We start from the raw sequence: 16,160 nt of genomic DNA on the forward strand, positions 1-16,160 counted from the left end.
ATTTAACAAACAACCACACCCCCACCCCCAATAAATAAGTTTTACTTAAATTTATAACTTTCATCCTTCCCTCCAAGGAAACACACTTCTTAAGCAGAATTATGTATGCATACAGAAGAACAAAGTGGTAAATGTAACAAATATTAACAATACAATAGGATCAGTATCTCCACAGACAAATTAATTCTTTAGTTTTAGTCATTAAAGTTAGGGAGCTAGTAGTAAAATGGACGGCATTTTAGACAGTACATTTGAGAATCACCTCATGAGCTAACAGGCATCTTTCTCAAGAAATACTTCCACAAATAATTTAAATGCTTGCTAGTATACAGCGCTCCCTAAAAATATGTCTTGGATCTGTTTCTGAAGGTGTCCAATTCCCAACTGACCATCTATTTTTATGCTGTGGATGCCATATCGTATTTTTTTGCAGTGGAACTGAAGAATGGTGCTCAGAAGATAATTTTAATTAATAAAATGCAAAAAAAGGTTATGCCGTTCTAGTAACAGAGAAGCGTTCCAAGTTACATAAAAAAGAAAACATTACTAAAGCAACAAGGTGAGAGAAATAACAGAGGCATATAGAATACAGAAAGTGAGAAACATGGGGTAAAAACTAATATTACAACAACGGTCTTATAGAATGGTATCAAGAAAATGAAGCACTCGGCAGATTATTTGCTGTGTCAGAAAAGAAGCGCTCAGAAACAACAACAACAAAAAAGAATAAAACTATGAAATATGGGCTTCAATAATTATGTAGCCTGGCTCTGACCCAGAACTACTTTCAAGTATTTCAGGCACTTGATCTTAACTTCTGGAACTCAGGGGAGGAAAATCTCTACAATGAATTCAGCTAACATAAACTGAAAATGTAAAACAGAAAATGTCATCCCATCTATCCAGAAGCACAATATTACACATGTATTAATATTTTGAAATAATCTCTCCCATGCTAAATAAGATTCACCAAAGAATCACTGGACTACCTCTTCCCTTCCTGATCTCCCATTTCTTATTGGAACCAAGAGAATAAAAATACCTTTCTCAGCATTTTGCTATTATTCTGCTAGAGGAAGGCTTTTATTAAAAAATCATTTTGTGCAGTTCTGTAAGAATCAACCAATAATAATGCAAAAGATAAATTTGCAGCCAGAAACCTTCCACCAGGAATACACTGACCTCAAGATGACCGCAGAACAGCATATAAAAATTACATTTCACAGATACTTAAGCAAGACAATGCTTCTTGTGGACAAGTACCAGAAATAAACACATAGCCACCACACAAGTTAACATGCACAGAATCATTTTTGGGTACATGTAAAGGCCATATGCTGCCCAGCAATGTTCTAGGTACTCCTCAGAAGTCCACCAGTTCCAGAGGACTAACAGAGAGATACTTAAGACATTCTCTCTCATAGGAACAAAGCATATTTTTCAGAAAACCAGAAGAGTCTCACTTGCTTGCCTTTATGAAATACAGATAACTGTGTATCATCGTCTGCACATGAGACTACAGGCCAACTTTCTCCCCATTTCTGCCATGAGTAAAGATAACATGAGATACTAACCCCTACTTATATCCATCTGAAGAGGAATTTAACAAAGACATTATATGGAGACCTAAGGCCAGAGAAAAATAGGGAATTAGTATTTGCAGATTTGTGTCTTATTACAGAAAAATAAGACTAGAATAGCAGGCAGGTTTTACAGTTTTCTTGCATATTTCAGTGAAAAGACTTACTGACTGCCCAGCAACTTACAGATTCTTTTTACAGACCTGGCACAGAGCTTTTTACATAATTAAAAGACAGGCATTACACAACAGAAAAGCAATGTCTGTCTTGCATTTCTGTATCGTTGTCATCTCCCCCCACCCCCCCAAAAAAAAAAAACCCAAAAACCAAAAACAACAAAAAAACCCAAAAGATGACTGATATGAAATACCCACTGACATTTTTAGGTCAACACACTTTCATAGCGTCTGTATGATATCCTGATACAATGAAAATAGTCAATCACTGCAAGTTTTTGAGATACCAGGAAGGCACGCTTTTCCGGAAAGGCCAACTATAATGTGTTCAGTTACAATACTTATCACAAAATATAGGAGTATTTGGTTCTCAGCATCTTTTTCAACAGTAGATTCTATCATAGCATTGGAAATGACAAATCCCACTCTCTGCATAAACATGTCATACATGATTTTAAAAGTCTGCAGGTCTACAGTGCCTTCCTCCCTTCACTACCAGCATGCCTCCGAAATCAAAAAGTAACTCACATTTCAGACATAATATGCAAAAAAAAGGAAAATATATCCCTGTAGTCATCATGAAGAGTTGCCATCATAAAGCTGATTACAGTGACAATTAGACTGAATGTGGAACATTACAAGGCATAATATCACAAGTCAGTTGGCAACATAATACCAAATGCCACTCAGAAATCAGATTTCAAGTGTTAGCATCCCTGAAACGCATATGAAATTTTCTCATGGATTGAAAGTTTCTCTTAAAGATATAGTTTACAGCGCAGCACACTGGGGCACAGACTCAGAGCTGTCAGTCAGGTCTCCTTAGGTTTTTCACACAGTGACTCTCAAAAATCTACTGCAGATGAAAGTTCATGTAAACTGCCTTCTTTCCAAATCTGTGCTTCCCTGTTGGGAACACATTCAGCAGACTTGGCTTACAGTACAGGATGTATATACTGGGCTTAATTGTGCCTAACAATCATCTTGGCCAGTGGAAAGCATTTTCAGATGGGAAATGTGTATGAACATCTGTTACGTTTCCCTATGCCTGATTTTAACTGTTCCTTCATGGAGGAAGGCATAAAAATCAAAGCATTCATTTCTGCAGTAAAAAGACCATGTACTCACTTCAGTCAATCCAGCACAGTACGTCAGTTAAAAATGGTACTCTGAGAATCCTGCAATGCATTTATTACATTTCCTATAACAGCAGTGTTCAAAAGGCTCGAGTGTGTTTTAACAACTTACGTCTACAAAAGAAGTCACCACAGGAGCCAGCAAAGACATTTTCCCAGTACACATTGACCAATGCTATAATGAAACCGATCCATCAATTTCTTTTCTTACAGAATGATTAGTTTTCAAAAATTCCTTTGACTCATCAACAATTTTAGGTAACCTTTAGAAGTATTTTGAAGTAAATCCTCACACACAATACTTTTCTTCATTTTATATTTAAGATTCTAAATAAATAAACAAACGTGGAACTACAGAGCCATTTCTGCAACTGCAGACTTTTTAAAAAATGAATGGTAAACATAAGAATTGATTTGACAGGGGAAAATCGAGTAGGAAGAACAATTTGCCAAAGCCTGGCTGGTCCTTTAAGGAGAACTGGGCCTAACCCTAGCTGCTGTGTCCCAGTTAGCCTTAAATGCTCTTCTGTTACTGGATCCAACTAATGATAACTGCTAGATCCTCCTCATTGTATCTAGGTAGTAAAAAGTGAGATGGATACTTACGTCTTAAATGGAAAGAGAAAACAAAGAGAACATGGAAGCTAGATTTTTAATTTTATGAGCTGGTCAGACAGGTTTAGGTATTTTCAAGATTTCAAGTTTGCTTTATTCTGGATTTAGACATTATAAGGCCAAAAAGACAAAAAAATATGGGTACAGCTTTGTGCCTAGACACAAGATTTTTAAAAAAGTAATAATCAAAAGTGTAATTTATTCCTGTGTTCCAGAAGGGGGGGATGCTCCAATTACACTTAATTTCCCTTAGTGAAAGGAAAGCTTGTGCTGTCTTTTCCATGTTCATCTCAGAACAGACTCTTGCATGACTTGTCACAACAGAACACACTAGATTGCTCATTCTCCTTGTTCTGTCTCAGGACAAGGTAGAAAAGATTGCTGCACTTCTGAAAGTAACATTCATTGGAATGGAGATCAAATAGTGAAACCATGCTCTGTAGCTTGTACCTGAATAGACAGCTTTCCAATATAGGACAGTTTCCAGGTACCACAAACTTAAAAACCACTTAGTACTTATTAGATATTACAAATGCATAACAAAATATAAATTATTTAAGATACTGAGGAGCAGACCTTTTCAAGTATGGTTCAGGCTCTGTAGCATAAAACTTTGTTGAGACTCTGCTAAAATTATCCTCATGGCTTTCTTAAGAGTTTGTATTTTCTGGTTTGCATACAATCAACATCCTCTTCCATCCTGTTTTTTGATGGCTCTAAATAGTATTTATGTTTTGGTGGGGTTTTTTAATAACTGAAGTTAAAATATTTTCATTCTATCAGGGCATTGAAATACAGTTGCAGAGGTTTACTTTCTCTGTACCTCAAGTGTTGGCAAGATCAAATTTCTTTTAAAAAAATTTATTCAAATAATGTTTTTCAGAGCAATTCCAAGTCAGAGAAAGAGAACTTAGCAAATGTGCACTTATTTCATTAAAAATAGGCTTTTCTGTATTTCTCAAAATATTAAAAAATTATCTCTAATCTCTTTTTGCACAGACAAGATCCAATACCTCAGAGAAACAAGAGGGGGGAAAAAAAAAAAAAAAGCTGGTCAAGCACTGAACCCACTCTCCTAAAAATAAAATAAAACAAAACCCTGTACACATAAAATACATATCCAACACTTAGAGAATAAGGAACCATTTTGCATAGGGGGGTACAGAACTTCAAACTTTCTTTCAGATAACTGAAGCAGGTCCCATATTAAGCACTCAGCTTAGCATCCAACTGAGCCTAACCACCTGAGTCACACGTACAGAGAAAAGTTACCTCTAGGGAGTAAGGAAGAACTGCTCAGGTTTACTAATTCACTGAAAGTCAGCATCACACTGAGGCTAGTAGGGAAAAAAAGAATTATTCGTTTTGTATTATTATCTACACCATCATTCACAGACGCAGGAAGACCTGCTTTCCCTCACCTCTAGCCACCTTTTATTTCTCAACTAAATGTCATCTTTCTTGCTTTTGACCAACTACGTGGTTATATCTTTTCAAAAGCCTGGCAGCGGGGGGGTGGGGGTGGGGTGGGGTGGTGGTGTTCACCTATTCTTATCACTTTTTGGAATTCTCACCTATGTTCAGGTTCTGATTTAGTATAATTCTAAGATTTTCTCTAGGATGGAAGACAAGTAAAGTGTTTGGAAGTTCCCTTTTTTCTCTTTCTTGCTCTCAAGTGTCAACATGATTTGTTCTCAAAGTGTTTGAAACATGCTTGTATATAGTACCGCTGTCAGTAAAAATGAAGACAGCTGATGCATACCTGCATAGTTGCTGGTACCTTTCAGAGAAATCTATGTATTTGCATTTTGGCAGCCACTCTCTTACCTGGGTTAGATGTTTTGCAGTTTACACGTCTAAGATGGCTGGAGATGCATTTTACTGTATTTGCTAGACATTCAAATGTTACAGAGAAAGTAAGGTGTCATAGACATTTATCATAGTAAACCAATATATAAACAACCTACCATTTTCTCCTCCATTACTTTTAAATTTTACTAGTTAGCATACAGGAGGGCATTACATGCTTTTGAAATAGTATGGCAAAGTAAGGACAGAGACATAAGAAAAGTGTACTTCTAGCTCTGCAAGATGAAAAAACACTAGGGTAATGATGATTTCACCAGATTTTTAATCTCTCAGAATTTAAAAAAAAAAAAAAAAATTCAGCATAGTTTAGATCAGTTCACTGCTTTATGAGTATTTTTAGCTTTAACCTAATAAGTGGCTTTCACTTAAGGATACTTTCCACTAAAGTCTGAATAACGTTTCATTGAAATGCATAATTTGTTTTATTTAATTCAAAGTCCTCAAACAAAATCTTAAAAAGCAGAATATGAACCATTCCGATTCTTCAATATATAGGCAAGAAACTTTTACTTTATTCTCAGCGTGATCAGCAATAAAACAATACGTAGATGAAAAAAAATAAAGATGTTCTTTATTGATGTAATAAAACCATCAGAATTAAAGAGGATTAAGTCATCCTCCAAGCTATCTGGCTCATGCATCTCTGGCCACTAGAGGAAGAGAAGGAACCAGGGTATCAAAATTTACCATAATCCACAATAATCTGAATCTCCTGAAACACAGGTGGAAACTCTGACACAGAACATTTACCTGGATCAAATTCCTATTATCTATTTACAGTGTTCATGACCTGTCACTACACTAAAAAAACCCCCAAATTTTCAAATTATCTGTGAACCCTTCTCACACTCATAAACTTAAGACAGCTGTGATATTTAGCTGGCAAATATTTAGCCAGGTGTGATTCCATCACTCTCAGCTAGTAATAGAACAGTTCAAATGCAATCCCCAATTACTTCAACCGAAAGTATTTATAGCTTAAATTACGATGACCTTACCATATTTTTTTCCACAACCTGGTCTATTGAAATAGACATTTCATATGTTTTTACAACACCCTCTTTGAAACCAGGTCTGAGAAAACAGTTACCTGCATACCTCAGTTAAAAAACGCAAGCGAGCAAACAGACCAAATAAAACAAAAGATGTACTTTAACTGGGTTTCTAACTTTAGCTCATGTAACACAAGATCACTTATCAGAGGGTGAATAGGTAAAATATGCAAGCCACTCCATAAAAATAATTGTTCTATATTTAGATATACAAGGATACTTTGATATCTGTTGTGTATCATTCTACTGAAAGCAACAGAACTTCAAAGTTGTGTCTCCTGGCATTATCTGGCCATCAGAATTTTTATTACTGATGATTATGCATGAGTCAAAAAAAAAACAACAAAAAACCAAAACAGCTGAAATCCCAGATCCTTGGAAATAGCTGTATCAGCTTGCTGGCTTCTAGTTCGGGAAGCCAAATTAAATAATCTGCTTTTGCAGAGAATCCAAACCTTAAAAGTTTTGCCTTATTTAGGGGATGAACAAATAAGTAGAACCTGTCCTAATGAAAGTTATTCTATCTATAGAAACTATTCTGTTCATACAAACTCAAATATCCTTTTACTTATTCCACTTAAAAGACACTGCGGCAGCTGCAGCCATGAAGGCCCAGATTTACCCAGTTCCTCACCATACTAAAACACTCCATTGGGGCATATTGTCCAACACACAAGCTAGTCACCATAATTATATATCATAAAGTCTAAAATTCACTAATATTGATATTGCATGCAAAAGTGGGACAGGAAAAAATTCTGTCTGTTGGGTGTCAGATGAAATCTTCTGCTTTTTTGCTGAGCTCAGAAAGAAGCCCTGACTATAACACAACATTGGCCGAGCTGACTGAATAAGAGGTAATGTCGTATTGCCTGACTCGTTCAAATTATGTTACCCATTGATTTCTGAAATAAAGGCTAGCGAGACAAAATTACACAGATGGGAGGAGAAAATAACCACTTGTTTCTTAGTCAAACTATAACTATTTCAATAGGCTATCCTTCTCACTAAAAAAGTTCCTTTCGTCAATGGGAAAGACATTCTATGTCATTGCCCCTCCCTCTCCCCCCTGCAGATTCACTCACCAGGTATTTTATGATATCTGCACTTATTAGCAAGAAACAAAGGCAAGTTAAAAGAAAATAAACTCTTGCAATAGCAATAACAAAATACTTTCAAGCTGTCTGTAGCCTCTTGAGCAAATGACAGGTTTCACAGAGAATGCATGTTGCCTACATTGCTTGATCCACGTATCAAAAGGAAAAAAAAATCTGAAGTACTTTCAGAAGTTTAAACATTGATAACTGAAAATTTTTTTAAACAAAGTAATACAGACCACATCCATCACTATCACCGCCACCTTTACATCTCCTATTAAAAGTACTTTTGATACAGAAGGGAGAAAAACTTTGCAACTCATAGACTGAGAGAGAGAAGAAATTTTAGATATACTCTCTCAAAACCAGAACAAAATACACACTCAAATGAAAAGTGATTGCAGTAGTAAAACATGTTAGTCCTCCACTCACAAAGTGCTGGGAGTACAGTACTAGCAATAGGAGACCCTTATCACTTGGAAAGACAGAACAACACAATCAAGCCCGAATAAATCTGCATCTAAGGTAAATCATCTACTTACTGCATTTCAGATAGGCAATTCAGCCAATGTAAACAGAAATTATGCACTGCATTCCACTAGATCGTAATTTAAAAACAACTGAAACAACTATACACCACTTCAGGCAAGATGGGAAGAACTAAAACCTCTCATCATTTCTATTTCAAATGCACTACTCAAATAAAAACTACTAAATTACAAAAGCCTTTTTAATGTAAGGTAACACAACATATCCACAACATTTTCCAAAACTGGACTGCCAGAAAGTGAGTGTGATATTGCAGGTAGCCTAACACACTAGCATCTACAAGTATTCTGAATGCATTCACTGCTAGCGCTTCCCAATACAGCACTAAAACAAGGATTTTACAGACGGGTAAAGATGGAACTGTGAAGAAGTCTGCACCACTACTTTTCACAGCATATTCTAGGCAATTCTCTCACTTGGCCCTAAAATAAAATGGAACTGTCTCCACATTACCACTTTCCCAGTTGTCAGGCAAACACGCTAGTTATGGAAAATCAGATGCACAGATATAATCAAAATATCTTAAGAATAATTTAAGCTGAAGAATGATGTACTTAAAAGTACCGTAATTCCCAGTTTATTAAAATATTCAATCAACAGCCATCTATTTCCTACTTTTCTTCTACCCCTCTTTACTACCACACAAATAAATAAGCAAATAAAAGTAGAAGAAAAGGTTTTAGCTTGGCTGGCTGAAGTCTTTAGCAAAGAACATGAGCTTAAACCCTCAGAACTCTTAGAGCTTTTCTAGTCACTATGCTAAAATAAAAGCATACTTTAAAAAATACTGACCATATTCAGAAAAAAACCATCTTTTTAATCTTCAAATTTAAGTAGCGCATTTTGTATTCAATAGAACTGTCTCTTTCTTTAGAGTTTTCCAGTAGTTTACTGAAAAGTCTGAGTAATTTCAACCTTAGTAATTTTTATAATAATGTATGTGAACTCCTCCTAAATGGAAATTGAGCCACCTAAACCAGCCATGTAATAAATAATTCAGCATCCATCATTAAAATGTCATATATTGCACTTGTGTTTTTAAAATATTTTATCATAAACCTAACATTCCAAGTATCCAGAGCAATTGCAGTTTTTATATAACTAAAACACTCAAAGCCACGAAAGATGAAGCTAATATGGAGACATTTAGCTTATTATTCTACAAAACATACCACTCTTCTACGAATTGTGAAATTGTTTCTTTGATGCTGCACTTTGTAATTTTAATGATAAACAGAACTTCGTTTCACATGTTTATTCTGAGAACATGCAAGACGGTACAGTAGCACACAGCCACGCTTCCTGACAGCAGGACAACGGTCCCACCGCCTGGCCAACGCCGACGGACCTCGTTCATGTGACACCCTGCTGACTTCACTGCTTACCTGGACATAAGGGTTCCCCCATGGGAATCACATGACAAAAGGGGGATATAAACCAAGGGCAGGATACGAAGTCTTTTACTGGATTGCCACTTAATCCTCTATGGCATTTTTTTTCTCTCACCTGCCAGGAGAAACAGCAGGATAGTTTTGACACAAAGTGGGCCTTGCTGTCCCCAGGATAGGCAGCTGCTGGCCTGCAGTACCCGCTTGGGTCCTCACGGCAGTGGAATTGTGACAGCCTGTGAAGCCACCAGTACCTCTTTTGTGCCAAGTCAGAAAACATCTCTCCACCCACATGAGGCATAATGCTATTTATGCATCATTTGTACTTTCATGTGAGTTTTTTCCTCCTACAGTTTCACCCAGGAGGAAGAAGGGAGAGGAAAAGATATTTTATTTTTCTCATTTAAAAATGCTTTAGGAAATCATAGGCAATAATACCACCATCATTCTAATAAGTTTTTTAAAGGTATATTTATTTATTGGAAAGTAAAACTAAGTTTGCAAGTATATTTAACATAATTTGATACATTTTGACATATCTGTAACTCTGAACAACTACCTTCTCTCTCTCCAAGAACATATGCATTCCATTTTTCATCGCCTCACTCAAACATACGATCTCAGAAAGAGGAATACAAATCTGCTTAATAGAATAATACATGCAATTGGGAAAATACACATGGCTGTTCATCTAAAGTGTTTCCAGAGATGTAACCACAGTATCTGCCCTTTTTCATTTGTCCCAAGCTTCACACATTCCAGTACTCTGTAACAAGAGGGTGTGACAAAAGCAAGCAGAGGATGTAGGAGAGAGTTTACTGACGAATTTAGGAGGAGAGGCTGGAAAAGGCTGCACATACACAGCATAAAGTAAAATAATATACAGTGCTTGAAGGTGCAGAACCCCTGAAGACTAACAGTCCTCCACAGAGATCTGAGCTCTCTCTTGCTCAACCATGTAACAGAAAACATGAAAAAAACCCCATGAAATAATCCCCCAAATCTCTATGCAATACTCTACACTGTTTTCATATGCAATCTTGGTGTAAATCCAATTGGAAATCATGGGGAATCCCTAATCAGAAATACATCTACTTTCTGTAGAAAACCATGCAAATAAGTAAATTGCAATCTTATAAGCCTCTAAAATGTTAAAACAGCTTTGTATTTGAAAATACTTCAGGGTTGTGGCTCTCAACCTGCAACCCAGTAAAAACATTTGCATAATCAGTTTATCAAGGCATACTTTTGAAGAAAATTTCCATTCAAGTTCTGAACATTATGTAATTACTGCTTAGAAGAGGATGATATAAATATGCCTGTCAAGTGTCCTTTGCATTATTTATTTTGGATACTTTACTTAGGTTTACTCTAAGAGACAAACAATAAGCATTCTAGTATCATAAGCTGACAGTATCATATACTGATACTGCAAATGTGGATAAAAACTTGTGGTGAGAAAGTGGTTAAACCATTTAATGTTCTACGTAACCCACTAAGACAATAACTCAAACATTTGTTTTGTTTCCAAAATGCAATTTTCAGGTATGGCATTAGGGAGAGGGAGAGAAAAGGAAAGACTAGAGAAGTATCCATATGAAGAACATTTTTCAACTATACCTGTAAGCATACCTATTTTTTTGTAGAACAATTCTTATTGCTTGACTATTTTAGACCTATGCTAATGGAGTAGCATAGGCCTGGATATATCTTTCCAAGAAAAGAAAGAAAAGAAAAAAGATTTGAAATAAGGCATCCCGAATTTTCAAAAGGTGCTTTCTTCTAATCTATCTGCTTGGATAATGCATCCAGAGTGGCATTTTGTAATGACAGCAACTTTCCAACAAATCAATAGTTATTTAATTCCCAACAAGCTCTCGAGTCCATTAAACCTGATTACATTCACCCATTTCAGTTGGGTGCAGTTATTTTTCCTACACCGGCACTTAATCTATAACAGGAACTTATGAGAACTTTCAAAAGCAATTTCAACAACAATCAGCATAGAGTGAAAGGCATGATTTGCTTGTAATTATTTATCGGACAGGATGGCACAGGGTCTGACTGAGCTCTAGCGTCCGACCTTCATCCCCAAATTCTAATAGATATGAAGGCCTGCTTGATGTGTTCAAGTGTGCTACCATGTCTCACTGCATAAAGAAACAGCATCAGCTTGCATGTCCCAGGCGACACAGTTTTTCAACACCTGATAATGGCCACTGTGCAATGCTATATTTCTGTTTTAGACATATGTGTCTGATATTAAGCCTAAAGTGAAGAACACAACTCAGTATTTGATTACTGAATGGACCTATATGGGAAAAAACCTGTTTCATGCTGTGATTGCCTCTCAACGCCAGCTAACTGTTGTAGTAAAGAGCACAATGAAAATGTGCCTCTCCTCCACAATTAATTTGACTGATCACTAGCATGACACACAAATGCTATAATACACGTGTGTGTCTCTCAACCCTGTTAATGCATAATATCTAACTACTGCCATTTATAGGGTACACTTTTTTTCATTTTGTTAATGCTTGGAAATGTTGAATTCTTTCTTAATGCCTTCTAATACTGTAAACTATAGAATACTTTTTGCTTAATTAGCATCTACATGATCTATTCAAAATCCTAAGTCTAACAGCAGAAAATTCAGTAGTACCACTTTTTGATAAAAATAAAATAAAATCAAAACCAGACAACACAACACTAACTAAATCTAGTAATTGCCAGTTAACTTCTAAGATACAAAACTCTCGCCCTCAAGCAAGATCTTACACTTTCAGGGCTCCAAAGAATTAATATGAGGTGCATAAATATTCTGTGAAGGTGGTATATTTCTATACACACAAAAACACAAACCCTTTTTCATTCAGTGTTACGCATAACATATGAATTAATGCATATTTAACACTGTTCATATTTGCTGTGCTAAAACACTTAACCTAAACACATCATGGTAAGTTACTTTGTCTTATGACCTGCCGTGGGAATGCTGACTCCCTCAGAAACCTAGAATGGATAGCAAATCCTCTGCCCTGTGGTCAACCTCGTGAAGCAAAGGCATGAATGTTAAACAGCAGACAAATCAATACAAGCAAATATAGCTCAACTACACCATTTATTCAGCCATGAGAGATGTCAATACACAGATTAGGGTGATCCATCTTTTTGATTTCCTACTGTCTTCTCACTGACTACATGAGAGCTTTTGCCTGTATTAAAAGTGTTTGCTTTCTCAACCATAAAAATTCCAATTATTACTCTAAGTGCACTAGAGTTAAGTTGCTTGTTGGAAGCGGCCTTGCATTACCTGAACAAGTCCAGCGAAGTATGGTGCTGCCGGCAGAATCATTGGCACTCCATATGGATGTAGCAAAACTCCTTGAGACGACAACATGGTTTAAGTGATAGTATTACTCCCACTAAAGCTAAACACATCAATTGAAAGTTAGGGGAAAATCTATATACCAACTTCTTCCAAACTCAGAGCTAGAACCAAATAACTTCTGTCAGGGGCAAAGCCCACATCAGCTGTAAAAAAAAGAAAAAAATTGACGTCAGCAACTCTTAATGTTAAAATTTTCTTCAGAGACAACAGATAGAGACAACAGCTGCAAACCTAACTCTACCAAAAAAGGAAGGTGCTATTTTGGGACCAGCTTAAATAACATGACTAACCAACTACTCTTTATCAGTTCAAATTTTTAAGTACTATACACATACAGATCAAATTCTGTACAGATCTACCGATTAGAATTAATTTTCCTATCAGTTCTGGCATATACATGACAACAGTTACTATTAGAAGCCATTTAAAAATAATCAGGTTTATTATGATTGCGTAAATAAATGTTTCCCTGTATTTATAAGCTGTTAAACAATATTCATGTGAGAGTTTAAACTTAAGTCTGTTACACTGGATACATATTCTGGTTTGTTTCATTATATTTTTCTTGCTTATTTTGAATATTTGAGCTAACTGATGCAAGCTAACTACTTCTATTAGTGTAAATTATATTTTAATGGCTTTTCTAACCTTTCACAACATCTACTTTGTTACATTTATCATAGCTTTTTTTAAAAAGAACGAATTTGACCTTTAGAGTATTTCATATCTGTTCTCCGATTAAATTTAAACTCTTAGTGTAAGAGACAAAAGAGTGAAATTTAGGCTGTTTTCCCCCCCTAAACAAAACAGATTTGGTTTTTAATGTACTACTTGCAAGACATTCTCTTCCATAGCTAATCGTTTTTACTTCAGACAAAACAAACTTAGTCATTAACACCTGTTTTATGTGCAATGTATCTTCTATTGCAGATATGACTAATGACAAGAATTACAATTGAGCAAGATTTTTTTAATTCAATAAAGAATTAGTTAGGTGCTTAAAACTTCATGTTACAAAAGTAAAAAAACAAAACCCAAAAACAACAACAACACAAAAAACCAAAAAAAACCCAACCAAAAACCCAACCAAAACACTCTCCTACAGTCTTTGAATAACCAGGGTGCTTCACATCACTAATTTCAGCTACTTGATTTTGTTGCATAATTACTTTTCCAGATAACTAATTGCAGACAAGATTTGATGTGATACTCAATTATTTAATGTCACATGTTGACCATCGTGAAAGGTTTTCAGTAATTGATTCTCATGTATCAAGGCAGCCGTCTTGCATGATTTAGAAATCTACCTTAGCAGCTGCATGTTGGCCCTTGTTACCATGAGCCTTATACCATTGCTAACTTTAGATGTTGAATTGTGACCCTCTGTGATGCTCCTTTGAGAGCCTGCCAATGAGGACAGCAATTGTCACATGATGAAGTGACGTTTACCTAGTTCCGTCTCCTGTTACAGAATCGCTTCACTTTTCTGTGGGGGATAATGCTGTTCACACTGGTTAGCTGACTATACTTAGCTATTAATCATATTTCTTGCTCTTTTCTTATTAAGGAACAGAACCCTGCAGTTTAATTATTAAGCACACAGTAGGCTGACACATCGTGGGTTTTGCCAAAAGATTTTCATAAATTCCAATACAAAACCAGTTATTAACTTTCATACAGAAATATATAAACAAAAGGTATATATGAGAAAGCGAGTTGCCATTACAACTCATTTAAAGTATTTAATTTCTTAAAAAAAAGGTTCATTTAAACTACTACCTATTTGTTTGGTCAGTGAGCTGCATTTGAAGAGAAAGATTTCTTTCACCTAGGAATGGAGATTATAAAACGGATTCTGCAAGCTTTGCTCAAATGACTCCAGTGGGACAACTGACATAAATAAGGATTGTGAAATTGCTCTGTAAAATACCTAGTTGTTTTTTTGTTTCAGCATGTATGTATTTGATAATATGTTAGAAAACCTAAAGAGCAAGATGATTTGTACAGGGAAGCACAGGCTCAAGGGAAGCTTTTCTGAGATCTGTTTTGGGACAGTTTTTGCTTAACATTTTCATTAATTATTTTGGCACAAGGCAACATGCTGATGAAATTTCCTGATGACATAAAGTTGGAAGGTACTGTCAAGACTGGGAAGAATATTATATAGAAAGAATTGCTCAACCTTACAGACTGTATTAATAGAAATGGGCTGAAATTCAATAATACAAAACGTAAGGTCATGCTTCTGCTAATAACAGAAACTTCAGTTCCAAACTCAGGAGGAGGAAAAGCAGGACCTCATTGCATCTGGTTAAGGACTTTGAGCTGCTAGTGTGATGCAAATAGGAGAAGGCAAATTATCAGTGTTTCTTAATTTCTTTGAGATACTTCCAATAGCATACAGTTCTCTTCATCCACATTTAAAAAAAAGGTCAGATTCAACTACAACAGCTGCAGAGAAAGTCCTTTTTGTGTTGTTCAGGGGAATGGAGCAACTATGTTGTAACAGGAACCTAAGAAAGTTTGATTTGTTTATCCTAGGAAAACAATCTCTGAACAGGGAAGAAAACAGTAGTAGGAAGAGACTGTTTAAGCTAAGGACAATCCTGACACACTAAAAATCAAGGAAAAACTGGTTATGAATAAACTTAGACTGAAAATATTCTTTCAAGTTATTTTTTGAAAGTATTTTGGTGTTGCCTAAGTGAGGGTCTAGAACAGCCTTCCAAATCCACAGTAACAAAAAAAGATAGCTTCTAAAAGAAAATTGTATGATGCCAATAGTGGTAATCTGAACTCGACAACTTACAGGAGGACCCTTCCAGTCCTTTGCAAGCAGTAGAAACATTCAAGAATAATGAAAATATCAAATATCTGAAAAGCTTTTATATTTACTACATTGCAGATTGTAATATACAAAAATAAACTTTGAAAATAAACTGTAGTTACCTGTTTTAATGAAAGGATGCTTTGCTTGCCTCACTATAACAACATGCTTCTAAATGTATAGCCGTATGGCACTCCAAATCCGAGCTCTGACTTTCTGGTTGGACTCTTTGATGATGTCCCATGTGTGCATCAGCTACCTAAGTTCGCACAAACCTCTGTGAATCAAAACCACAGAAGTACAATACAGCTTTACTCGCATCTCCGCCCCGTGCCAAATTCTGAACTTACGCCAATGCAACTACATCAGCTTCACCAGTTTATACCAACATATTTTTTCTCCCTCCCAGCCACACAAAAAGGAAATTTGTCTTAAGTTTTACAGTTCACCATTAGTTAGCATTAATGGTCACTCCTGTTC

General features: G+C 35.9%; 1 protein-coding gene across 8 annotated transcripts in view; it reads right to left on the reverse strand.

Moving 5' to 3' along the window:
• Positions 1–16,160, reverse strand: part of RBFOX1 (RNA binding fox-1 homolog 1) — a 292,969-nt gene that overhangs the window by 256,383 nt on the left and 20,426 nt on the right. For 4 of the 8 annotated variants that reach the window (XM_072877920.1, XM_072877923.1, XM_072877916.1 and 1 more), the window contains exon 1: positions 12,776–12,862. The exons of 3 other annotated variants lie outside the window; for them this stretch is intronic. In XM_072877920.1, coding sequence (XP_072734021.1) covers positions 12,776–12,862 — 87 coding nt within the window. Of the gene's footprint in view, positions 1–12,660; positions 12,696–12,775; positions 12,863–16,160 lie in introns of those variants that run through there. One more of the 8 variants, XM_072877915.1, reaches the window with a different exon arrangement.

This window comes from Ciconia boyciana, chromosome 13 (genome assembly GCF_034638445.1).
Source record: "Ciconia boyciana chromosome 13, ASM3463844v1, whole genome shotgun sequence".
In the NCBI taxonomy this organism is placed as follows: Eukaryota; Metazoa; Chordata; class Aves; order Ciconiiformes; family Ciconiidae; genus Ciconia; species Ciconia boyciana.